The sequence below is a fragment of the Plectropomus leopardus genome, chromosome 1, assembly GCF_008729295.1.
Source record: "Plectropomus leopardus isolate mb chromosome 1, YSFRI_Pleo_2.0, whole genome shotgun sequence".
Taxonomy (NCBI): domain Eukaryota; kingdom Metazoa; phylum Chordata; class Actinopteri; order Perciformes; family Serranidae; genus Plectropomus; species Plectropomus leopardus.
Genome location: NC_056463.1, coordinates 1,917,100 through 1,943,559, shown reverse-complemented (window position 1 = coordinate 1,943,559; position 26,460 = coordinate 1,917,100). Strand labels below are relative to the sequence as shown.

The window sequence follows — 26,460 nt, the reverse complement described above, 5'->3', positions numbered from 1 at the left end:
ATAAATACATTTAAATTTAAAATAAATAATAAATGTTCCCCCAGTTTAAAAAAAACAACATAGCATATATTTTATAGCATATATGGATATTTTAATTGTTCTTTCCTGTTTTTACTTTCGGTGCTGCTACAACAAGCAGGATTAATAAATGTTTATCTTATTTTAATTATCTTCATTTTGAAGTTTGCAAGACATTTTTTGCCAAGATGCTTGTTGCCTTCTTTTCCGTTTTTTTTTTTCAAACAATCTATCCCATTTTCCCGCATCTCCGGTGTGGAAATACCTGTGTGAAAGGCGTCTGAATGCAGCACAAGAAAAGTGATGTTGATTCAGGTTAGTGTTCTCGGCTATATTTGCATTTAACCCTTTAAAACCTGAGCACACTGGCTTGATTTCTTTGAAAAACATGTAAAGAAGACAATGAGTAATTTAACAAGAAATTACCCAAAAATTAGCAACAAAAAAAGGAAAGAAAACAAAAGTAACAGAACAAAAACACAAAATGACCCGAAAAATGACATGAAAATAATAAATGTCTAATTTATCATTTTAAATATATAATCATAAAAACGATATGTGATTATAATATAGTTTTCATGAGTTTCTTCCATGTCTTTTTTCTAATTAAACTCTCTTTTTTTTCATTTTAGGTAATTTCCTTCTCATCACAACTCCCAGCTCTCACTGGGCTGTTTCCATCTCTGTCTGGAATAAATTCTGTTTACCTCGACACACAGAGTTTGAGATTTAAAATTTAAAGACCCTGGAGGCTGTTTTGGAAAAGCTCTATTTAGTTTAGATGAACAAATTCAAAAGCAAACTCCTATTTTGAGAGTAATGTGTCAGTATTTTTTTGTCATCGTTTCAGGTGGTCGGTGTCTGAGTGGACGAAGTGTTCGGCTCTGTGTGGAGGCGGCTGGAAACAGCGGCAGGTCTCCTGTCAGCAGCTGGATGCCAGAGGTGCGGTGAAGACTCTGAGCGCCGCCGCCTGTGAGAGGACGAGCCGACCCACAGACACCGAGCAGTGCACCGCCAGTTACTGTCCCACCTGGGTCACCAGTCCGTGGGGAAAGGTACAGTCACACACGGAGTTAAACGAGTCACATGATAAAGAAAAGCCGTTTAAACTCGGGTGTTACTCTGTTCCAGTGTTCAGGGAGGTGTTTAGGTCCAACCACCACCGTGCAGAAGAGATCTGTCACCTGCCAACACGCCAACGGCTCCTCGTACACAGACTGTGACCTCAGGGACAGGTATGCACACAAACACCCAGAAGGACAATTACCAGTGTTGGTATCAGGTCTATATTCTCATTAAACTAGTTCTTATAATGTGTTAACTCTTTATTCAGAGAGTTAACTCTTTGAAACCTGAGCAAAGACGCTTGCTATCTTTCAAAAACATGGTAAGAATTCTGGCAATCAGCAACAAAAGAAGAAATGACCCCAAAATTAGCAAGATTTTACTGAAAAGGATAAGAAAATTACCTGAAAATTTGTTAGAAAAAATAAGAAAATGCCTAGAAAAATGCTTAAAATTATAATAATTCTGTAAATCAATTTTAAATATAAAATATGAACATTTTTAATGTTGTTTTTTTCTCTAGCTTTTTTCTTTATTTCCCCTCGAAAAATGTCCCTTTGTTTTTTTTAAAAAAAAAAATCCAAATCTATTAATTTCTTGCAGTTTGTGGAAAAATTGTTTATTACCGTTACCTTTACCTTTTACCTTTTTCTGATTATCATATTATCACAGGGACTAAAAACTAAACTAAAAACTGCTCTCTTTCAGGCCTCCATCAGTACGCAACTGTTCCTCCGACCTCTGTGATGTCCAGTGGCGTCCCGGTGCGTGGCGGGCGTGCACGGTAGTCTGTGGGAGCGGCTTCCAGTCCCGCAGGGTGGACTGTGTTCACCGCAGGAGCGGCAGGACTCTGGCTGACCAGCACTGCGCCTGGATCCAGCGGCCCTCCACCTGGCAGCACTGCAACACCTCCACCTGTGGGAGTAAGTCTGTGCGTGTGTGTGTGTGTGTGTGTTTGTGTGTGTGTAATACACCACAATTAGGAACAGTCAGCAGTTTTAAAGGAATATTTCACCCATAAAATTACTATTTCTATATGAATTATTCATTCAGTGTTACCTTGAATTTGTGTAAATTTAGTTTTTTTTAGTTTTTCTCATAAAAAAAATTGTAACAAAATTTTAAATAAATGGTTATATTATATACATATGGTTTTCTGGGGGAAAAAAACCCCAGTTTTTTTTCCCCTTTTTAAAAAAACCAATTTTCAGTTTTTTTTTTTTTCGCCTCTTTACTATTTTTTTGGAATTCGTGGGACATTTCTTGTTGAGTTGTTCATTGCTCTTTTCCTCAAGTTTTCGAAAGAATTCAACTTAATTTCACAGCACAATAAAAATGATGTTGATTCAGGTTTTAAGGGGTTAAATACACTTACATTGTTGTTTTTTGTGTTGTTTTTTACATCAGTTTTTTTTCTCAGAAATGGTGAGAAATATAGACTTTAAAAAAACAGAAAAAAAACATTGCCAGCAGTTGAATTTTTTTTTATATGGTGCGTTTTGTTCCTGTGCAGGTGAATGTAAGGACACCACCCAGTACTGCAGCGTGGTGAAGAGACTGAAGCTGTGCTACCTGGACATGTACAAACAGAGATGCTGCAGCTCCTGTTCACAGGATCCAGACTCCACCTAGTGGCCGCGCGCGGTCACAAGCGCGCTACATTTTGTACAACAGATGGACCACATGAGACGAACGACTGAGCAAACACTGAGAGGACGTCATCTGTGAGTGGATGCTTCGAGATCTGCACATATTTAAACTGGACGAGCTTCAGTCCGACTCTTTCACTTCCTAAAAGGAACCCGAGCAGAGCCTCAAAAAGGCTCGACGGAGGAGGGTGGATTTATTTTCTGATTCGGACCCAAACTCCTGATATGAAGACAAGTTCTCACTATGAGGATCAGATGGAGTTTTTTGGACGTTACTGCAAAAACTGAACATTTGGTTTACGGTGACATTCATTCATTATATTCCCTCTTGGCTGCCAAAAAGGAACATAATGTTTATCGTAGAACGCGTACCACTGTCACCTGAAAGCAAGACGTAGACTGAGATAACGGTTTGCCAGTGTGTGAGAAACTGAGGTTCATCAAATCATCAGCTACATAAAAACAGCCTAAAATTCTTGTAGTCATGCTTTTACATACACTTATACTCTTCAAACTTTTCTTTATTTATTTGTGTAATTGTTCAAAAGTACTTTTATAGAATTATTCACATAAAATATTAAAGCAAAATTCCAGTTTATTACAATTTGGGTCTAATTTTTATAGTTTTGTTTGCTCGATGAATTGCTGCGATCTTGCAAACCAAGACGTCAGACAGTTTGGAGGTAAAACTGACAGTGAGTTCATCCATAATTGAAAAAATTAGACCCAAGTTGTAGTGAACCAAAACGTGTCCTCTGATATATCCCTGACTTTCCTTACCATTAAAGTGGTACAGTTTGTCACCTTATGATTTTAAGAGCTGCTAACCCCAAGAGAATTTCTTTAGTGTCATACTGATGAGTTTAAAAGTTTGGTAGACACACTGAAATCTTGTTTTACTTTAATATAGAAATAATCCAATTTAAATATGACACAAAAACAACGCAACAAGACCTGTAGATTGTCATGTTGGCCCTTTAAAACCACACATCCATAAAACCAACCTTATCACCAGACGGTATGTCGATGTTGGACGACTCAGCGAGATTATTTTTAGTGCCAGTATTTTTAAAATGATCCATGTCAACGTTATTTTTGTGAAAATTACAGAATTACAAAAAAGATCATCCTTATGGCAAATAAGCAATGGTCAAAGTATAATTAAAGAATAACATACTCGGTTAATGTTTAGGAAAGATTGTGGTTACATCAGAGTTGGGGTTGGGTTAGAGAGTCTCAAGTCCGCATATGACACTCAAGAGTCCAAACATCATGTGGACCCCATGTTGAGCCAGGAGGAACCCCAAATCACAAAGTGACAGAAAAGTAGAGAAATGAGATGACAGAGAGAGAATCCAAGAGACCCCTTCGCCACTAAAATAAGCACATTTATGCAGGTTTCTTAAATGTGGAAAAATGCATCAAAAATCGGCGATAGACATCTTTCCCACTAAACCAGTAAGCCTTTCTGTTTTTTTTTTTACCTAATGTGTCACATTCAATGTCACGGATGGGCTGGAAAACCAGATTAGTTAACAGTCGCAAGCAGCATGGAGGCCAGTGAAAATGTTAAAATGGTTATTTCTTACTTATTTTTTCTTACTCATTCAAACTAAATTTTGAACTATGTTCACTCACTGCTTGGACAGAGACAGACGGTATTTTGTGGCGACCTGTTTTTGCATTGCACTGGCAAAGGGGCCAAACCCACCCAGGTGTTTCCGTCACTACCGAAGGAAGCTGCGAACAGCTGAAGCTTATAAATATTCGTGAATAACGCAGTCATTTTACATGTATTTCATTACGTTTTCATAAAAAATGGTCTGTAATCTCAGGCCTCAATAACACGTTCTGAATGTTGCTTTGGAAATGTTCTTCCTTTGTTCTCATGTAACATTGTGGGAACATTTTATAAAAGAACATTCAATGATCTGTCACGTCTCAATATCACCAAAACATCCTCAGAATGCTGCAGTTAAAACATTACGTCTTAGTTAGCATTTAATCTAATAGGAACATTATTTGAAATGCTAAAACATCATTAAAACGTTCTTTGAAAATTAGATTAAATGTTTTCTTGAAAACATTATTGCAACATGTAGATAATGTTAGCCAATGTTGTGGGAACGTTCCCTGTTGGCTGGGCACACTACTCCAGCGTTTCCAAACCCCTAAAATGGAGACGTTTGAAAACTCTATTGACCCCGTTTTACTTCCAAAACTTCTGAGTTAATTTTTTTTTTTCCTTGGATGGGCAAAAACTGAGACTTTTGGAAACGATGATGCACGATGATCTTCTCCTTGAAAGTCAGATGTTCGACACTCAGAACAGAATATCTGGGGATGCTGGGCCAGTGAACCCTTTGTTGCACATGTAATCAAACGTTGGAAGTGTTTTAATTTATAAAATCGGTTCACGCGTAAAACAGATTTTAGGATGGAAGTCCTTCTCGACCATTCACCCGTGTGAAGGTACTGGTTGTGATTGGAGTCACGTGTCACTGATGAGAAGCTGCTGTTGTGAAAGCATGAATTCATGTCCATATATTCATCATCAGCACCACTCTTTGACTCTTAACTCGAAGGTTTTGTAAAATAATTTCAGTATTTCACGTGAGGAACAGTCCCGACTGAGTGAGAGGCACCAGCACCACACTGATTCTGACTGATGGGTCTGTTCACGTTACCTTTGTGTTGGTTATCATACTGATGTGCTGCATTGTAAAATGTCTTGTATATACTGTGTTCTAAGTGCAATATCGTATATGGAGTGTATGTAGATTGTGTGCGACTTTTATTTTCTTACTTATTCATGGTTAAGGTGTCTTTTTAACTCCTGTTGAAGATCTTAGAGTATAAAGCACGTGTATATGTTGACTGGGCGGTACCTTTGCTGCCGCTCGCCTGATTTTATTTGCATGTGTATAAGCCTCCGATGTTTTATAGGTCCGTTGTGAAATGCCACGCGGTGACATGCATTCTCCGTGTCCACCCCGGCTACCGATGGCTTTACAGTGAATCTGATGTGCTCACGTTACACCGCTTATGGACTTGCAGCTTGACTGAAGGATTCTGAGGTAGTGCGACAAATTATTTAAGTGCTTTAGATAACATCGTAAAGGAATAAAGACAGTTTGATCACTTCATAAATGTGGCATTAGTTTTTGACTTTTTTTTAACCCTCTGAAACCTGGAACGACATCACTTTTCTTGCGCAGCTTTCAGGTGCTGTTCACAAGTAAATAAACCTTTGAGCCATGAGCAAATTATGCATCAATCCATCTGTTGTTGTCCACTTATCCGAGACCAGGTCCTGGGTGCAGCAGGCTGAGCAAAGCACTCCAGACGTCCCTCTCCTCCCCAGCAACGCCTTCCAGCTCCTCCTGGGGGACGCCGAGGCGTTCCCAGGCTAGACGAGATATGTAAATTAGTGCCTGAACATGAGGAAAAGGGGCAAATCAGCAACTGAGGAAGAAATGTTCCACAAATTACAGCAAATTAGTAGATTTAAAAATATTTATTTAAGCCAGGGAAAGATTCCTAGTGGAAAAAGGAAATAAGTTAGGGAAAAATATATACTTAGAATTATCATTATAACTTTATAATGATAATTTTAAGCACATTTCCAATTCCTGTTTTATTTTTTTTTCCTACTTTCTTCCCTGTTTTTTTTTTAAACTCATTTTCAGGTAATATTATTGTGCTTTTTACTGATTTCTTGCTAATTTTCTGTAATGATGTTACAAAATTATATATTTTAAGCCGTTTTCCAAGTCTTGTTTGCTTTTTGCACAAACTAATTTTCAGGTAATATTGTGCTTTTTCCTAATTTCTTGCTAATTTTAGGGGGGCATATATTTATTTGCTGTTCATTACTTTCTTCCCATGTTTTTGAAAGAAATCAAGCAAATTTGCTCGAAAAAAAAAAAACACTTGATCCAGCTGTAACGGTAATTAGAGGCGTTTTCTTAAACTGATGCACATGATTTTAATGAGCATGAATTTGTGACGGCACAGCCATAAATTATCATCCAATATGCAAAGAGATGATTGGCATTTTCTTATGGAATGACACGGTAGCTGCGCAAAAACTATGATTTTGTTTTCCTTCTCATCACACATTTACATCAAATGGGCTCCATCCTTTTTGTAGATTGTTGTTCTTACTTTGATAATCACAGACATCCCTTGTGGATGTTTAATTTCCTCATAAACCTTTGCTTTATTGTTTGCATAACTGTCTGTGACATTTTGATCACTGTTTCCAGAGATACGTGTGAAAAAGGCAAAAGCTTGAGGAGACGAGGAGAGCAGAGCCAGGTGAGCTAATGAGCACAGCAGGTGCTCGTTATCTTACAAAACTCTCCTTTTAAACACAGTGGCGTGCTGGACCTCAGATGACTGCTGCAGACTGACAACGACGCTGGCTGCTGTTTCAACATGACACCACAGGAGTTCAACAGTTGAAGAAAAATCAGGTTTGTTTGCTTTTTAACACTGAGGTATTAATGACCTGGCTCAAAAAGCCACAACACAACGGAGCCACATCGTGGCAATATTTAACAAAAGATATTTATTTAAGCAAATTAAGCTTTAAGGACTGTTTGGTGCATTTTAAGTACTTTTAATTCTTCATTTTATAATTTTGATAATTTTGGCTGTGTTCATTAATGTGGCATACATTTAGGCAAGATTGTGTGTTTTTGTTTAATCTGTGAATTTCCAGCTCCTATAATAAGTCTTAAATGCATTGAGTAAACAAAATTGTTACACTCATTGACTTGTTACATTGTTACACTGTTAAGTGCAATAAAAAACGTAGAAGCATCATGGCAAAAACTTTGCATTTAAAGGGTTAAAATTCTGAAAATTAAAGAATATTTGATATTTATGATTAGGACTAGGGCTGGGCGATAAATCAATAACGATATCAATCTTGAAATATTTTTCCTCGATTGAAATATGAGACGTAGTTGATAGAACTCAAACAATAATAACGTATAAAAATCAGTGTTGCTGCTAATCATTGACACGTCCTGGGCTGTGATAATAAAAAAATCTACTTTGCATGTAGTATCCTGAGAGTTTTTTTGTTTTGCATCTAAAAACATAGTGGCATCATGACAAATAACTGGAATTTAAAGGGTTAAAATTCTGAAAATGAATGTATATTTGATGTTTATCATTAGGACTGATGTTGGTTAAAATATTAGATCGCGTAAAGTAGAAAATATTCTTTTTTTTGTGTGCAGAGCGATAAAAGTGTGTGTAATATTGAAGTGGGTTAAATGATGAAAGGCAAAAAAACAAAAACACCTTAGACATGCTCAACATTCATATGAGGACAAAGACACACTGGACCATTTTTATATTAACTAATCATTTATTGAAACGTGACAGACATGATAGCTAGAAACAGTTTTCCACTTGTGCTAAGAGCTTTAAGAGTGAAGACGGGTTGTACGGGAAGAGTTTCTTGGTCTGCAGCCTCGTCACCACGTCTCTGAGCGCTGACATACAGAGAACCGCTCTGGTTAACGTTCTGCAGGTCACCTGTGGACCTGAACGCAACGTTTGCCCGGTCTGCATCACCTGCAGTGATGGATCTTTGAGTCCTCTTTCCAGTGTGGATTTAGGTTCACTCGGTAATCCCGTTGAGTCTGATGACTCACGCCTGAGAGCTGCTGGTGGTCCACTCATCTCCTGTTTCTCATCCAAAGCTTCATTCTGAGAAACCTCCATGCTTTCTGGATCAGACTCGTCAGAACTATCATAATCTACAAGGTGAAACCCAGCAGCCGAATTGATCTTTCCTGCTTCTGAAATAACACCTGAAGGCTGATCACAGGAGCTGAATTCAACCCCGTCTGTCCCCTTTAAATTATCACCGCTGCATGAGGCAGCGAGTGACATCTGCGGTGAAATTCGACAGCCAGGCGAGCCGGTTCTTCCACACGCTGCAGTGAAGCCCGGCCAGTCAGCTGTGAGGCACTTGAGGTACCGAACAAAGTACTCGAGGAAGCAGGTTTCCGTGGAGATGAGGAAGTCGAGGAGGATGCTGTGGTCGAAGGAGATGCTCTGAAGCAGCAGCAGGAAGTGGCAGTGAGGGTTGCAGCCAGAGGCGCACGCCGCCTTCAACACGGCAGAGTCCTCAAACCCTGAACACCGTCTGCAGGGAGACACAAAAAGTTCAGTTAGCCGAGAACATGACACGTGCCTCACCTGGACTCCAACATCTGATTTGCAAACTTCCATTTTTTTTTTTTTGTTTTTTCTTTAAATCTTGTATGTGTGCGCCTTTTTTATTGCTGCCTTCACTTGCTCCCTGGAAATATCGTACTTTCCAGTTGTGCACTTGTAATTACAACAAACACACATGGTCACAAACAAAGCAACAAACATGGATGCTAGATTTAAAACAGTCTTAAAATAGTTGATTTATCAATCCACTCAGAGCTGATCGGATCGATGGATGAGAGGAGCAGCTTCTGCAGAGGCGGTTGAATGCAAACTTTTGGACCTAGCGCAATGAACGGCTGAATTTGGCTTTCACTGCACCTGATATTCTGCTGCTCCACCTGTGCCCAGAGTACACTCTGCGTTCCAAACATTATACATATTCCTGTAGCGCTCCTGATGAACGATCCAGCTCCAAAAAAATAAAAATCAGTAAGTGACGGCAGATGTTTGAATTGTGTTGAGCTGCTACAAATACATGAGTATGTGGGAAACGCTGTGTTGTACCTGTGATGGAGGAATATGGACAAACAAGCTTTGGCTGCCTCCATCATGTCGTCGTCCTGTTCTCCAAACAGCACACTGATCCAGCAGCAGCGGTGAGCGACCTCCGTCAGCTGGACGCTGCACTGCCTCAGGAAGTCCCACAGACTCTGCAGATACCCAGAAACCTCTGTAGCACCGTCCACTCCTGCTGGGAGGCGACACAGTGGTTTTAGCATATTAAGAAATGGCCGCCTCTGTGGAGATACTGTAACACAGGGGGTCCAAAATTCCTGTTCTTACACCTTTACTGACCTATGAGGATGCTGGTGGTCATGTTAGGTCTTTATTTCAAACATGCCAAATAAAATAGAAGAACGAAATAAAGTATGAACAAGAAAAATCACACTGTAATGTCCACCTGACATATTTAATAAACATAAGTATTTCAGGTCTGACACTTTCTTTGCATGTATTGCAGACCGCTTTCCCTGGTGTCAGGTGAGTGTAATACACACACTTTTTCATTAATTAATTGTATCTGGGCTCATTAAAATAAAACACAGATAATCGGCAAAATGCCAAATATTGGCCCCAATAATCTGTCGATTCCTACTTCAAACTCAGCACCGGCTTCTTCAAACTGTTTCATGCAGCATTGATCCAGAATCAAACACAATATACTGTTTAGCGTTTGTGTACCAGTGTTGTGACTTTTTCACCTGTCCCTGCAGCTGTTTGGACGTGAAGCTCCATGGACTTGAGGAGAAGCAGGCTGACGGCCCTCAGCATCACACAGTCCGGTTTCTGACCTTCATCCCCTCTGACGCGTCTCGTCCCCCCAAAGAAAGACGCCGGCTCCACCTGCACACTCTGTAACCAGTTCATCCTCGCCGCTGTGAGCACGCTCCGAGCCAGCAGGCTCATATCAGAGTCAAAGTCGTCGTGTTTTGTCCCAGCGGACGGCGGCTCACCTAAAGCCCACTCCTCTCCAGCCTTCTGCAGCGCGGCTCTCTTCAGAAGCAGCAGCGCTCGCTTTTTGACAAAATACTGCGAGCAGCAGCTGATCGTCGTGAGGAGCGCTGAGGAGTGAACGTGTGTGATTCTCTGACTCTTCAGACAGACTCCAGCACCGCATGTCAAACTGGACGCAGTCAGAACCTCCAGCAGGTCCAGCAGGAGGCAGATTGTTGCTCCCCAGAGTCCGCTGCTGGAAACATCCAAATACTGCATCATCTCCGCTCTGTCTTTGGGGAGAAACTTTGAACATAAAACGCTGACGCTGGAGTCTAAAGCTGCCAGAAGTTTCCCAAAGATGTCTGATGGAAGAAAAACACATGCAAACAGATGAAACACAACAAGGATCGCGCTGCAGAAATACCAGGGACGTCAGCAGATTTATCACTTTAGACACAATAACTAACCAGAAACAGCAGCACAGAAATGAACAATGATATCTTTGAATTCATGAAGGAATAGTGTCTTCCTTTTTTCACCACAGAGCGCTGAAAATTACTATTACTAGACTATTTTACGGTGCAAAATGTCTTTAATACAAAATGTTGGTAACAATATTAATAAATATATTGAACCCTTTAGGGCCAGCTTAAATATTAAACGCACTTGTATCACTCTGCGCATAAAATGTGCTTTTCAAAATCAAGCTTTAAAAAACATTATGCATTAATATGATTTTCTACTTTGATTGAGTTTATTTTCTGTAACCAACATCAGTCCTAATAACAAATGTTTATTAATTCTGAGAATGTTAACCCTTTAAGTGCAAAGGTTTTGTCATGATGCCACTTTTTTAATGAGAAAAAAAATATTTTCAATATGCTGAGTAGATTTTTTTATATTTATAATTGTTACATTTAGATTTAGTGGCATCTAGTGGCAAGGATTGCAAATTGCAACCAGCTAAAACTTCCTTAATGTGCTAACCAGAATTTGGCTGTCGCTCCTGTTCGAAAACACATAGCTTTTGCTCACAATGTGAATGAATTAACTAACTAGTTTTACCTTGATGAGCTCCTTTAAGAAGTCTTTTTAGGACTTCAGTCAGAGACCACAGACAGGCATCCAGTTCAGGACCGGGAGCTGATCTGCAGAACGTCTGCACACACTTCTGCTGCCACACAGGACTCACTGCACCCTGAGAGCGTATTTATTATACCTTTATTATACATTATACATTCTGATTTACTAAAAGTATGATATTTTCTTCATGCATTTTTCAATGATGGTGCAGAGACATGAGAGCACAGATGTTGAGGACCTGGAAACACTGACCAATCAAAACAAACTGCTTTTTCAGCTTAAAGACAACTGGGTGTTTCAGACAGAGGGTGACTACAGGTACATTCAGTCAGATAATGTCAGGAAAATAATGATTTTTTCTTTTTTTTAACAGTAAATCGTGTAGACATGTGTTCAAGTAAAAACCCAGAATACAACAGTGAATCTGAAAATGAGCATAATGTGGGATTTTTAATATATAATATATATATATATATATATATATATATATATATATATATATATATATAGAGAGAGAGAGAGAGAGAGAGAGAGAGAGAGAGAGACAGAAAACCACTTCTACAAACATTATGAAGTTACCCGTGGTGTACCACATGGATCAATTTTAGGACCCCTACTTTTTAATTATATATGCTACTCCTGGGCTGTGTCATCGGGATGCGCGGCATTTCTTTCCGCAGCCGTGAGGATGACACTAATGTCTCCTTGTCTCCTGATGACACTGAGTGTTTCTGTAGGTCAACAAAAGCTCTGAGAACTCACAGATTTGAGGAGTGATAGAAAACAAGCGATGATGCACTCTTTGCAGCCAGATGTGAGATAATCTGGTCCTCAGACTGGAACTGCTGGATCTGTGGAATAACATTTTTCAGATCTCACCGTGCAAAACATATATCAAAAATGTATTTGTGTTTTCTGGTCGTCTCGAGAAGAGTGGATCGCTTACAAGTTGTGCCATGAGCTCCATGTGCTGAAACTCCGTCAGGATCTCCTCCCAGTACACACTGAGCTCGGGAGTCAGGCTGCAGGAGGTCAGGTCTGAGGAGATCCGCTCCACCACAGTCAAACCGATGCAGCTCAGCTCCGCGCTGCTGACAGGAGCACACTCTCTGTCCTCACCGGGGACATGTCCACAAACCCCGGAAAATATCACACCAGCCACATCTGCAGGAGTCTGTCTCGGACACGATCCGGTCAGCAGACAGGTGAAGACATGTGTGAGGCGGTCAGAGCGCCGCAGAGAGCCGGGGGATGAGCGTCTGCAGCCCGCTGAGAGCTCCATGGTGCTGCCGACTCTTCCGTGTGAGGAGCTGCCATGTGATTCACGCGGAAGCAACAAACCAACCAGCTGAGTCAAGTCACCGAGAGACTTCACAAAATAAGACCGGATGCATGCTGCGAGAGCCTTCAAAATAAAGCGAGTTTCCTGTTGGACCATACTCTGACGACCAAATGGCATTTTGACAGAAAAGATGGACTGACCTCTCAAGTTGCAGAGTAGATGTTTTACAGAAGTGTACTCAAGTTATGGCCCGTGGGCCAAACGTAACAATAGAGGTACTATTTCTTTGTTATTGTTTTTTGTATGAAAATGTAACAAAAACATGAAAAGAAACAATTAGGTAAACAAATAAATAGCAAGGACTTATATTTACACAGTTTATTGGATTTATTTGTCTTTTTCTCCGTATTGTAATGATTGTGCGGAACATTTTAGTTTTGTTGCTGTTTTTGCAAATTATTTTGTCCTCAGAGTTTAGGTTTTAACAAATAATAAGGAAAATAAGAAATGGAAGAAGAAGAAAGAAAAAAACGCAATTATCACGTAAAATGTGCTATGTGTGCTTTACACTGCCATTATAATTTTAAGTAATTGAGAAGAAAACTGTAATTTTGAGGCTGCGGAGTTAAAAGTTACAAAGAATTAAAAAAGTAATGATGCTTTATTCTGAAATTTCGGAGACGGAAATCTCGTTGTTTTTGCTGCCGGGGCCAAACTGTTATCTCAGAGAGACTTTGTTGTGAAAACGGATTGTTCAACAGCGAAATGATGCTCAACATTGTCAAGACTGACATTTAGGGAAGTTTTAAGAGACAATCTTGCTGATAAGTGATGGATTTGAGTTGAAAAGGACATAAAAATGCCTCTTCGACAACTCTAATTCCTCCTGACTGGAAGCTGATTGGCTAAGTTATCCGTCGGCTCAGCGTCTGTCAAGTATGTAAAGTCTTTGTATTTTATCGTCAAAGCTGTTGTGTTTGACACTAAATGTGTGCTATCAACTTTAACATCGATTTACTCACCGTTTCTTGGGTTTATATGAACCGAAAACTGCAAGTATCGTCATATAAAAGTCAACACAAGCTAGCGAGCTAGCGCTAATGAGTTTGATAGCTCGCTGGCTAGCAGCGTTAGCTAACACAAATACAGATTGAAATCAGGTGTTTTGTCAAACTATCTCGCGTTTATTACATTTTTTGTCACGCGTGAAACTGATTTTATCCATCTGACTCGTTTTGTGTCAGTTATCGTCATTGTTTACTTGTGTTTGGCTCATATTGTTGGTTATGTTAGCTAAGTAAAGCTATTCTATTGTTCATTGTTTGTTTTTTTCATCAACCGTTTTAGGTAATCAGCTAAAAATGAGTTTCATGTATTTGCAGGACACGTTGTGGAGTTTCATGCCTTTTTAAACGTTTTAGTGATTTGTTTTTAACAGTAAGGCGTTAGTTAATTTTAAACAGGAGCTACTTTTATTAGCACATTTAGCATCGTAAACATTCCTGTCATTTAACGCTAATACTGCTGTCATTATTGATGTTATTTTTATTATAATTTGTTGTGAAATAAGTAATAATATCGGTAATGATATATCCACAATAAATGCACCACATTGACGTAAGTTGTGTTTGTCAAATCGTAAATTATCGTACTGTTTTTAAAATAAATTATAAACAACACGTTATGAAACAACACCACTTTTGTCAGTTGACACTGAAATATTTTTTTTTCTCAGACAGCTCTGCTTAAGAAGTGAAAGAAAAAAAAATAAATAATAAAAAAAAAAAAAATATATATATATATATATATATACATACAATCACACAATCATCACATACCCACAAAAAACACACCGCAGTCCTGGCAATACTTATTACGATTGATGTTTGGGCACCGGTATGCTTTTACATAAAAATGAAAATCTTTCTGTCAATATTTAGAATCTGGAATATAACAAATTCTGGCGCAAAACTGTTTAAATGCCTTTAGCAAATGTTTAAACATAACTGAGTCAAGAGGGAAAAAAAACCCTGAAGAATAAATAAAATGAGCTCCCATAGGTTTTACAAAGTAAAAGTTACTCCCATGCTGACACTTTATTTACACTTTTTAATTAATTTTTTAGATGATCATTAAAATAAGATGCTGATACAGACAACCGACAAAATGCCAAATGTCAGCTCCAAAAGTTGGCCTGACCAATAATCTGTTCACCCCTAATCATGACTGAACAAACATCACATGTTGCATTATTTTGACTGTAATAACCCAGTAATTAAGATGTATACTTCATTGAGAATGGCTTTTGTTATTAGGAGATGTCATTTTTAACACCTTGTGATGTATAATTATAGGCCCTATGAAGTTATGATGGACACTTATTAATCTGCTCCTGTTAAGATTTGATGTGTGTATTTACAAGTCACCCTGTGACAGATTAATGTCAGCTGTTTTTGTGTCATACTGTTTGTGCTTTATGTGTTTTTATTATGTTTTTAACACTTGCTGCAACACAGTTGCCCTCTGGGACAAATATTGAATTGATAATATCCTCACATTCAGATCTTATTAAGTAGCACACTTGTTTTGGTTTAGCAACAGAATAGACTGATGCATAAACTTTTTTTCCATCTCATTTTGTAATTTATTTTGGTGCCTCCAGCTTGCCCGTTTGTTGCACACTTTATTAATTGGACTTTTTTCCTTGTATGTTTTTGTGTCGCAGGAAAACCAACAGAAGACAGAGTGCCGTCCCCGCTCAGCCTCCCCTGAAAGTGCAGCTGTATATTTACAGGTGCAGCTCCGATATGACGAAGAGAAGCCCATCTCTTCAGCTTGTCAAAAGGTAAATTTAGGGTTTGTATCATACTGTCATCTTACTTTAAAGAGGCCAAGAAAAGATCAGATATTTCAGCAAAATAAGTAAATAATTAAATAATCTTCCCAGGCCTGTTGCTGTATCAATAGCTTTTTTAAAAGCGACAATATATTAATTAACAACACTATACAACAATTCATAAAGAGGACAAAAGTGCTGTAACAGTGGTAATGTAAAGTACATGGTATAGAGTGCATGGTGCAAAGTGCAAAAACTCAACACGTGTTGGTTGCTCACATGTATCATGGATCACTGGATGAAAGGACATTGAGCTATATTGCAGATACATCGCATGAGACTATAGCCTGGAGTGGATCTAGACATTGTAACTTAGCTGAAACATTTCTAGCAAGAAGTCCAAGCTTTTAAGAAAGTTTTTTTTTTTTAGAGCAACTCTGAGCAAGGAAAAGTCAGAAACTTTTGAGGAGGTGAGGTTGACCCTGTTGTCAGATATGATCATAGGCTATGATGCATATCTTTAGCAAATCTAATTTGTTGTCTTTTGGTGAGCCTGGGAGCTGTGGACACCCAGTGGAAATGAAAATAACTGCATCACAAATATGAGGCTGTGAAAGTGTTTTCATTGTTGTTCGTGTTGTGACAGACCAAAGTCATCACTGTTGCATTTTTCCAGCTGCAATTTCTCAGCGTTTTCCTCACTTTATTTCTGGTGTTATTGCGTCAGGAGATATGAGCACATGTCTAATGAGATTGACAACAAACCTTCTCCCAAAGCCATGTGTCAACAATCAATCAAATTCTATTTATATAGCTCTTTTCAAAGAAACCGAATGCAATTCAATGTGCTTTTAAGTTTGACTGAAGAAACAAAAACAACACAGGAAATTACAAAAAAATGGATCTTAATAAATAGAATAAACCATAAAATTGTGACAGGAAGACACTACACAAAAGCCAGTCTAAAAAGTAGTAGTTTAAAAAGTATTAATATTTCCAGCTCCTCTCAGATCCTGAGGCGGGCTGTTCCAGCATAATGGCTAAAATAAGAATCACCAAATGTTTTAGTTGTACTTTGTGGAGCAGCTAAAAAAGAGGAGTTGTAGGATCTGAGTGGCCTTCATGGTTATAAAAGCATCTCTGAGATGTAGTTTGGTACAAGGCCATGCAGTGCCATAAAGTAATAAAAGAATTTAAAAATCAATACGAAAACTAGCAGGCAGCCAGTGTGAAGTGTTTTAAAACAGGCGTACTGTGTGCTCTCAGCCTGAACTCGAGCTGCAGAGCTCTGAATTAGCTGCTGCAGGTGATTAGTTGTATCTTTGGTCGACCAGAAAAAGAGAGCGTTACAGGAGATTATCCTGCAAGTGTGAATTAGTCTCTTTGTGTGATTTAATCTTTAGTGTTTCATGAACTCACTGTCATCCAGCATTTGGAGAATATTTCTCTGACCTCTTTCTCTTTCCATCATTTTCTCTTCTGTTTAAGAAACTCTCTCGCCTTTTAAAACTCTTCCTCCCTACTCTTAATAGTTTTTCATCTTAGGAACTCTCTTAGGGGCTAAAAAGCTTTGTGAATAACTTTTATCTTTGCCAGTCTTAACTTTAAGGAGAAATGATCTAATTTCCTCCTTCAACTCTTTCAACTTCAAAAGATGTAGCAGGATCAAGTCCAGATTATATCTTCCCTGCACCTTATGAATTCTTAACTTTGTAAACCTTGTGAATACTTTGCTTTGTAAACCTTGCGGGTTTGTAGAAAACGTTATAATTCTGAGAATTTTCTTAGGATTTTCTCACCATTGGCAACTCTTTCTACTTGAGCGCTCGATAAATACAGCCCCTGAACAGAGTCGGTTCAGGAGACAGAGTAAAATTCAGAGTAAAAGCGGTACCTGTGTGTTCTGGAACAAAATCGTGTAGTGTCTTAATTTTGACTGCTTAAAGAGGCCGACTGATTATCTAACAAACTGAAGAGGTCGGTTCATAGTAACCCGGACCGAAACGAATGCAGCAGCACGAGTCTCCGCTGACATGAAGTCAGTTTGTCAGTAATGTAAGCAGGTGGCACTGAGTCACAGGGGAGGGAAATCAGAGAGGGACTGTAAGAGCCATTCGGGGGGATAAAACCGGGGGGAGAGCTGGCACAGCTGCTTGAACGGGGGCCCACAAAGGCCAGCAATAATCCTTTTCATCCTAAATGTAAACAATGATCATCAAGCTCATTTTGAACCTAAATATTCACCATTATTAACACAACAGTGTATTTATTTTATATATCTTTTGTAAAATGTAAATGTTTCATGATGAGAAATGAAAAAATGGAGGTCCTTTTTTTTGTATGCAACTGTTACAAATAAATAACCCCAAAAAAGCAGGTGGCAGTCAAATGACTAGGAAAATTTACTGATTGTCATGAAAAACCTGGGAAAGTTATTGTACTTACAAATAAAAACGTCTAGCCTGGAAAAGTTTTTTTTAAAACTAAATATTCCTTTAAAGTTTTGGAAAAGTGATGAAAATATGTTTCATAAACCTGTATAATAACACACGTCTTCACAGACTGTTGGAATTTGAAAATCCAACATTAATGTTAAGTTTTACAGTTTTTTGCTGTGACAAATGGGGTCATTTTGGTGATTTTAAGGCATGTTTTAAAGTAAAAATAATTGCCAAAATATTTTCTTCAAAAACTGCCCAAATGTTTTCTATAAAAAATTGCCAGAAAGGCCAAAATGTTTTCTTAAAAAAAACCCCATAAAAATAATGTATATTTTTAAAAAAAAATGTCCAAAATGTTTTCTTTAAAAATTGCCAGGCATTTTACATTAAAAAAACGCTCCAAATTCTTTAATGAAAAACTCCCCTCTCATAAATAACAGTCCCTAAGTTATATTTAAATATTCAGTTCTGAAACTGTTCTGAATTATTTTTTAAAAATAATAATAAAAATTAAAAAAAGCTTTTATATAGTAATTAAAAGTTAAGATTAGCTGGTATAGATGGTCGTTTCAGAGAATGTATGGTCTTGAAAAATTGGCCTAATGTCATGAAAAAGTCCTGAAAATTCATTGAAATGAAAAAAATGTGATGTAAATAATGTTAGAGTGAATATCCCTGCTATACCAGGACCTGCACACGAGTGAGGAACTTGCTCAGTTCCCCAAAACAGTATGTGTTCACCGATGTTTCCTAACAGAGGTTAGGTACCGTTGAAATTTTCCCATTCCGAAATGTGACAGATGCTGAACCATCACTGCAGAAGGAACCCTGAGCTTCATGAGGAGCTGCAGATCCAGGCTGCAGTGGCAGCGGGCGATGTCTGCACCGTCAGGAGGATGCTCGAACAAGGATACTCGCCTAAAGATCCGCGACGCCAACGGCTGGACGCTGCTCCACTTCTCTGCTGCCAAAGGAAAAGAGAGATGTGTTCGAGTCTTTCTGGAGCACGGAGGTCAGAGGCTTTGCCTTTTTTTTTGGCTTCATGTGTGTCAGCATTATGTCATGATATATCTTAACACTAGAGGTCATTATTTCACTGGAGGAAATGCAGATTCACTCACTTTTGTGTTAGTTGAAAGCCATTCAAGTTTAAAAGTAAGGAATAGCCCCTTAGTCAGACAAATATCATTTGAAATAGTTGCATGTTTTCTATATCTGGAGAAAACATGATCTAGCATTAGTTGTTTTCTAAATCTAAATCTGTTAGTATGTCCATATGATACTGTAAAAAGCATTTGAGGTTGCTCAAAAATTTACAATACAACTGTGGCCATTATATTTGGGGGGTTAATTTTCTTAAATGACAGACTGTAGCTCACATTAGGCATCCATATTTTGTTGTCTGTTTATGCATTTTTGTGTCATTCAATGAAGAAATTGATGTAATAATAACACTTTTCAAGACAGATGTTGCAAAGTGCCTCACAAGACTACAAAAGCAGGAAAATTTAAGCATAACTGTCAAAAAAGGACACTATAGTAATGTATTAGAGTATTCAGAAAAGTTTCCTATTTGTAAGTGAACCTTGGTTGGTTCTGTGAACTGTATGCAGCACCTGTTTTGTTATATTTTGATTATATTTCAATTTGTGTGTACACACTTTAAAGTAAAATTTAAGTCCCTCTAAATCACTGATTAGTTTGTGACAGACACACCTCCTGCAGTATGTAACTTCTCTCGTTTCCGCTCTCCTCTGTCCAGCCGACCCCACAGTGAAGGACTTTATCGGCGCTTCACAGCACTTCACTACGCTGCTATGCACGGCAGAGCTCGCATCGCCCGACTGATGCTGGAATCTGAGTTTCGCAGTGACATTATAAATGCAAAAAGCAACGACGGCTGGACGCCGCTGCACGTGGCGGCCAACTACGGTCGAGACTCGTTTGTACGCCTCCTCCTCGAGTTCAGGGCCGAGGTGGACCCGCTGAGTGACAAAGGGACCACGCCACTGCAGCTGGCCATCATCCGCGAGCGCTCCAGCTGCGTACGGATCCTCCTGGACCACAGTGCCAACATTGACATTCAAAACGGCTTCCTGTTGCGATACGCCGTCATCAAAGGCAATCACTCGTACTGCCGCATGTTCCTGCAGAGGGGGGCAGACACTAATCTAGGACGTCTTGAGGACGGGCAGACCCCTCTGCACCTGTCAGCCCTCAGGGACGACGTGTTGTGCGCCCAGATGCTTTACACGTACGGGGCTGATACCAACACCAGGAACTACGAAGGCCAGACGCCGGTAGCCGTGTCCGTTAGCATGTCTGGGATCAGCCTGGCCCTGTCTGGACTTTCTGCAGGAGGTCACCAGTAAGTCTCTCACACTCACACACACACACACACACACACACACACACACACACACACACACACCACACACACACACACACACACACACACACACACACACACACACACACACACACACGGCTGGGATCCTGGGATCCTGGGATTGACATCAGTTTCTTGTGCATTCAGGCGCCTTGAACATGCATTTAAACCTCTATTTCCTGAGAGAATTGGTTTGATTTCATTTAAAAACAAAGGGGAAAAAGGCAATGAGCAACCTGTCAAGAAATATCGAGCAAACTGTGAAAAAATTATAAAAGGTGATTAAAAAAATACCTGAAAATTGCTGGGGAAGATTGTTAGATATTATCAAAAAAAAAAAAGGAAAATGTCTAGAAAACACTAATTCTCACAATTATATGTATTTGATATTAAGAAAAAATATGTGTTTTTTTTTCTTTATTCATTTTTGGTTTTACATCTTTCTGAAGGTCCTTTTCTTCTGTTTGGTTTTGATTTTCTAATTTTTATTTTTTACTGATTTTCTTGTAACTGTTTTACTAATTTCTTTTTTTTCTGGACCTTTTTTTTTTGGCAAGTTGCTCATTGCCTCCTCCCCACGTTTTTTTTTAACAAAATCTAGACCAATTTGCTCAGGTGTCAAAGAGTTAATTGTTTAGGCGAATAATGTAAATTAAATCATTATACATTTTTATCTGACAGAAAACACAGAAAAGAACAGAAAAGTTTTTTGTCAAAGAAATCTTTGTCCCCTGATGCTTTTACAGGGATTGATTTTGAATTCAGTTTATGTGATGATTAAGTGTTTGAGTAAATATCTTTAGTGTATCCTTTTATTCACATCAACTAATACTTTAATCACTGATATTCTCCTTTTCAGAATAATATAGAGAAATCTGATCTTTTTTTTGTGTGTAGAGATCACTGGCGAGCATTGCAGTATCGTGTTTGCACCCGCACACTGGTCTGACCAGTTATAAACAATGTCACAGATCATGAGCAGCACAGATTGGTCCACACAGCTGTCAATCATGGCGTCAAATGTCCTTTTTATAGCATCAAATAAATAAAAACCAATCTTATCAGACAAATGAACACACAGCAGCATGATAAAATCTACCTAAAATGACAGAAACCATTTTTTTGGATACATTTATTTGATGTTTTCTTTGATTGTTTTTTAAATTTTGGCCCCTGTCCTGTGCTGGAGCCGGCCACCAGGGGGCGATCGAGGTGTGGGGTTAAAAAAACAGTGCAAGAATGTGCAGGGAGGGTTTTTTGGGTAACACTTTATAAGTTTGGTGATGGAGCTTGTTATTGTATAAGCTGAGAGGACGAAAAAGCGCGAGAAATGTACAGAGTTGAAAGAGGGCTGGTTGCCAGCGTGAGGTTCTAATGACTACGTTCAGTCGGAGAACAATCCCAGGGTGGAGGAACAGGAGAGCACGTTACCTGAAGCATTATGATTCGGAGGGAACAATGGCTGCATTCCTCCGCTGCCCCCTGCACTTTGATATCAAAGATATCAAAGAGCTGCACACTGATTCAGACAAGCCCCTTTCACAGACTCCAGGACCTCAGCCAGATCACATATCTGCCGGGTTATTGATTACACCTCCACCTCCTGGATTAACTCATCGGCCATGAAAGGCTTTGTCCCACACTGTGTGACAGGCACCCGGCTCTGATCAACTGCTGCGCACGTCAAAAACTGTCCTCAAACAAAGGTGCCAACTTCAAGCAAAACCGTGGACATACTCCACCCAAAGAAAGTGTCACAGTCATCTTCAGTAGAACTTCAATAGCCTGGGCTATTATTTACTTAAATCACTGAACCCATGAGGCTTATATTTGGGACAGGCGTCTATATGGTACGGACTTTTAATTCCTTTCACACAAAACTTACTCAGCAAAGATGAAAATACACCGAAGTCATTTATTTAACCTTTTGAGACCTGGGAAAAATTGGCTTTGGGAACATTTGTTGAAGATAATGAACAACAAACGAAGAAATGACCCAGAGGTTAGAAGGAATCTGTGAGTACAAGAAAATTACCTGAAACCAAAAAAAAGACACACAACAAAACAAAAAAATCAGAAAGTTAAACAAAAAATGACAAGGAAAGAAATGGCCTGAAAAAAATTCTGTAAAATAATAATTAATAATAAACAAAATTATTAATACAGTTCACTTGACATTTTTTCATTAGCTTTTTTTTTTTAAATGAAAAAGTCTACAAAGCTCTTTTTTGCATCTCTCTTTAAAATTAACTGATTTTTGTGGAGAATTTTACCAAAATAAAGATGTGTAGCATGTTTATACTACTACTACTACTACTCCTACTAATACTATTAATAATATAATGATAATGATAATAATAATAGTAATAATAATAATAATAATAATAATAGAACCTTTATTTGTCAAAATGTGTTGCCATGTGTTTAAGAGACTGGGCATTTAATTGGGACTCGGCTTTTAATTGAAGTAAATATACCATTTTGGATATAAAAGTGTAGCTTATTTATCTTCAAACACCATGAATTATTAAAAAAGACACAATGTCACTTAGGGATGTGAGGGATTAGTTGATCAAATGTTGCTACACTTGGTCAGTTTAGGTTATTATAAAAATTGTTGTTATTTTATTCATTTCTTAATTTCTTTGTTATAATCAGGCATGTTTCCTAAATAAGCACAATCAAGTAGGGCTGGGCAATATGGAATAAACTCTTTTTTTTTCATATCCGTTTTCATATCGGTTAATTTTGGTTTAAGTATTTATTTTCTGTCAGACATTGAACATGGCAAATATACTGTAGAACAGGCATCACCAACTTGAGGGCCTATTCTACTAAAATTCAAAGAGGTCCAGTTACGAAAATCGTCTCCCAGCAAAGATCTGAACCTCATACCTTAAATCAATATCATGATTAACCGAACATTTTACTTTTTTCAACTGCCTGCCAACATTTCCAGTTAGAGAAAGGGTGAAAATAAGGTCATGTGTTTGTGGCCTCAGACCCCCAAAACATTACATCTGCCCATGAGACAGGGAGCGATGCATCCTGCTGTTTCTAAATAATTAATCCAAAGTCTGATTAAGCCTGAAACAAACACAAAGAAATCTAAAGAAGTCACTTTCACCTCTGCAGATGTGTCTGTTTCAGACACTTTGGCGCTGTGAGGAGAAGCTGCGCTCTGTTTGTCTGTCTCACTGCGCTGCTGTCGGACCATCAGCTGTTTGATCCGCAGTGATGAAATGCTGTGGCTGTCAAACACTCAGCTGTTCTAGAGTCAAAGTCGTTCACTTTTTTACATGATTGTTCAACACTTCTGCCTGTTGGACAAGATATATCATAATTAAATGTGAGAGCTGTTAATTATCAATAATTGTTCTGATGATCTGTCAGGATAATTGTGTTATCACCTTGAAGATGGGTTACAGCAGTGATACTCAACTAATTATTATTATTTATTAAAGTTTCCAGCATTATATAAAAATTAAAAGCTTCATCTTAAACAAGCTTCAGGTAAATTTAAGCACATTGTGCTGATAATAGGCCAACCCCTCCTGACTAATTCGTGATTGATATCGTTATCATTTTATCGCCCAGCCCTAAAACCATGGGTTTTTTAAAAAATATTTTTTTATTTCAGTTGTTGTCGTGTTTTGTGTGTGATTTATACTTTTTTAGAAACTATTTTCTTGCTAATTTTTAGGTAATTTCATTGCCTTCTTCGCATGTTTTTCAAAGAAATCAAATTCAAAAGAAAGCCAATTTTCGTAGGTGTCGTGGAGTTTTGTCATGTTTTATCCACCTACCTCAGCTCATGTGTGATGCTGCCGTGGTGGAGGGAGAGAAGTCTCCATAGCAGAGGAGTCACTTTACCCACATCAGACTGATAAAACACACACACACACACACACACACACACACACACACACACACACACTTACTTCACTTCCTGGAATGGAGGGGATTTTCCCAACTCTTTGCATCCAGCTGATAACAGCGTGGATACTGAGTGATTCAGGGTACTGATTAATGCTTGTGGAAGGATTTTTGGAAAACCATCCAGTTGAAAGAGGAACATGTAAGCTTGATAATGAATGTACAGCATCGGGGTACTGAGATATGATCTGTTGAGATTGAGTCTTTTTAATGTGACCACTTTAGAGTCAGACTTTTGCTCTTAAACAATAAACAATATAGAAACTAGCTAAACACACCACAGAGCACAAAATAGATCAAATCACAAACAAATCAACATGCAAGTAAGTTGAAACCACAACATAAACTGTGTGTAAAATATAGGTGTGTATATGTTTTTGCTTTTTTTGGGGCTCAGTGTTTGCTGCACTCGTTTTTGCGATAGTTGAATGGAGGAAATTTTAGCATAATATTATCCACAGCTCTTTGAAAGCTGTTATGTTAACCTTTTTATGCCTGTGCACCGGTGATGACTGTGAACAGTGGCATTTTGTTTTTTGGGTTATCAGTAAATATGTACGTCCCGTTCTCGTGAACAAGATGTTTCAAGTACGCCTTGAGGGAATCTCGTCAAATTTGACAAAAATGTTCACTTGTGCTAGATGAGAATGGCCCAACTAAAATTGGAAAGTCTTTCCTTTGCGTTTTTGAAAAAGTCTGCGTTCATATGGTAACGTTGTGAAAACGATCTTCGTGTACACGGATCCTCAAAAACAACCGAAAATGCTTAATATGCATGCCAGGCCAGTAGGTGTCGCTCCAGTGTGTTTTAACTGTTTCTGTTCCTCTTTCAGGACAACCTCGGACTCTCCAAGACTTGTGTCGAATAAAAATCCGTCACTGCATCGGCCTTCAAAGCTTGAAATTGCTGGAGGATCTACCCATTGCAAAGGTTATGAAAGACTATTTAAAACATAAGTTTGACAACGTGTGAGGACAAAAACGACGACAACAGAAGAGGAGAGAGTGACTGAAAACGCTGTACTATTTACGAAGACTATGCAATCACTATGCTCCGTGTCTGGAAGAAATGTCCACAAGTCTGTTCTGTACACGCGTAAGGATCGCTAGTCCAGTTTGGTCGTCCAGTTTGAGGGTTTTCTGCTCCTCTTCTCTGTTTCAGCCTTTTTTTTTTCTTTTTTTTTTAACGGTTACAGTAGTGGCTGAAAAACGGAAACAGATCCACCTCATGTGAGCACAGGTTGTGGGAAACAGAAAACCTCATTTGACAGATAGCATTGTTACTACAGTTATCATTATTACCATTTATTATGTTGTCACTGTTCAAATGTGCATGATGTGATCATCGCTGCCCCCCCCCCCCAAAAAAAAACAATCGCTCAAAATCAGCAAAGCGTTGAGCTACATGGATAACGGTAGTTTTAATGAAAACACCCCACAAGGTGCACTCCCTGACTTTATTTTATCACCCGATTATTGAATTGAAGTCCCAAAATCGCCAACAACATCTACAATTACTTCAATAATTATTAAGCTGATAGCACTCGTGTTGTGCCCTTTAACTGCTATATTTCTAGTTCGACAAACATTTGACCAATCAGAGCTGGCGAGCTGTGAAGGAAGAAAAGCAGTGTTACAGTCTGCAGAGATCAGAGTCACCATAACATGTACAATTTTACTCCAGTAATATAAAAAAGCTCGCTAAAAATTTAGAATAACCAAAGAAAAATGTCTGACCTTCCAGAAATCCATCTTATCGTCCAACAGCCAGTTCTCTAATCGCCCAGGCAGTTAATTAATCCATCCTAAAGTCAGCTCTAACGTTAAAGGGATGGTTCGGATCATTTGTGCCGTTGTATTTGGTACTTTTCCAAAGTCAGTAAATTAAACAGAGTGGTGAAGTAATGAGTCCTAAAAGTAGTTTGTTTATAGCCTAACAACAGCTTTTTGCTTCTGACAATTTCATTTCCGCTTTAAAACACACAAAAGTGGTGTTCATCTGTGGAGATTACGACGCTGATCAAAACGTGTAAGTATCATAGACTTGTGTTCGTCACAGAGCTTATTTTTGGCCATAATTGAAG

The 26,460-nt window shown here is 38.6% G+C and overlaps 3 protein-coding genes across 3 annotated transcripts in view; 2 read left to right on the top strand and 1 right to left on the bottom strand.

Annotated features, from left to right (window-relative positions):
• Positions 1-3,270, top strand: part of LOC121943674 (ADAMTS-like protein 3) — a 35,553-nt gene extending 32,283 nt beyond the window's left edge. Inside the window, exons 3-6 of the mRNA XM_042487257.1 lie at positions 869-1,073; positions 1,150-1,253; positions 1,792-2,006; positions 2,597-3,270. Of these exons, the coding sequence (XP_042343191.1) occupies positions 869-1,073; positions 1,150-1,253; positions 1,792-2,006; positions 2,597-2,715 (643 nt within the window). The 3' untranslated portion in view covers positions 2,716-3,270. The remainder of the gene's footprint in view (positions 1-868; positions 1,074-1,149; positions 1,254-1,791; positions 2,007-2,596) is intronic.
• A 4,865-nt stretch (positions 3,271-8,135) lies between these two features.
• lins1 (lines homolog 1) lies at positions 8,136-12,808 on the bottom strand. Its single transcript, XM_042488906.1, is given in 7 exon segments — positions 8,136-8,901; positions 9,477-9,660; positions 10,175-10,771; positions 11,475-11,607; positions 12,255-12,268; positions 12,271-12,343; positions 12,439-12,808. Coding segments are annotated over 7 exon segments (2,097 nt in total). The 5' UTR covers positions 12,775-12,808; the 3' UTR covers positions 8,136-8,141.
• Positions 12,809-13,489: 681 nt separating this feature from the next.
• On the top strand, positions 13,490-25,751 carry asb7 (ankyrin repeat and SOCS box containing 7). Its single transcript, XM_042488123.1, is given in 8 exon segments — positions 13,490-13,710; positions 15,500-15,620; positions 18,852-18,971; positions 18,973-19,063; positions 19,814-19,840; positions 19,843-20,387; positions 20,389-20,419; positions 25,210-25,751. Coding segments are annotated over 7 exon segments (993 nt in total). The 5' UTR covers positions 13,490-13,710; positions 15,500-15,581; the 3' UTR covers positions 25,350-25,751.
• The last annotated feature ends 709 nt before the right edge of the window (positions 25,752-26,460 follow it).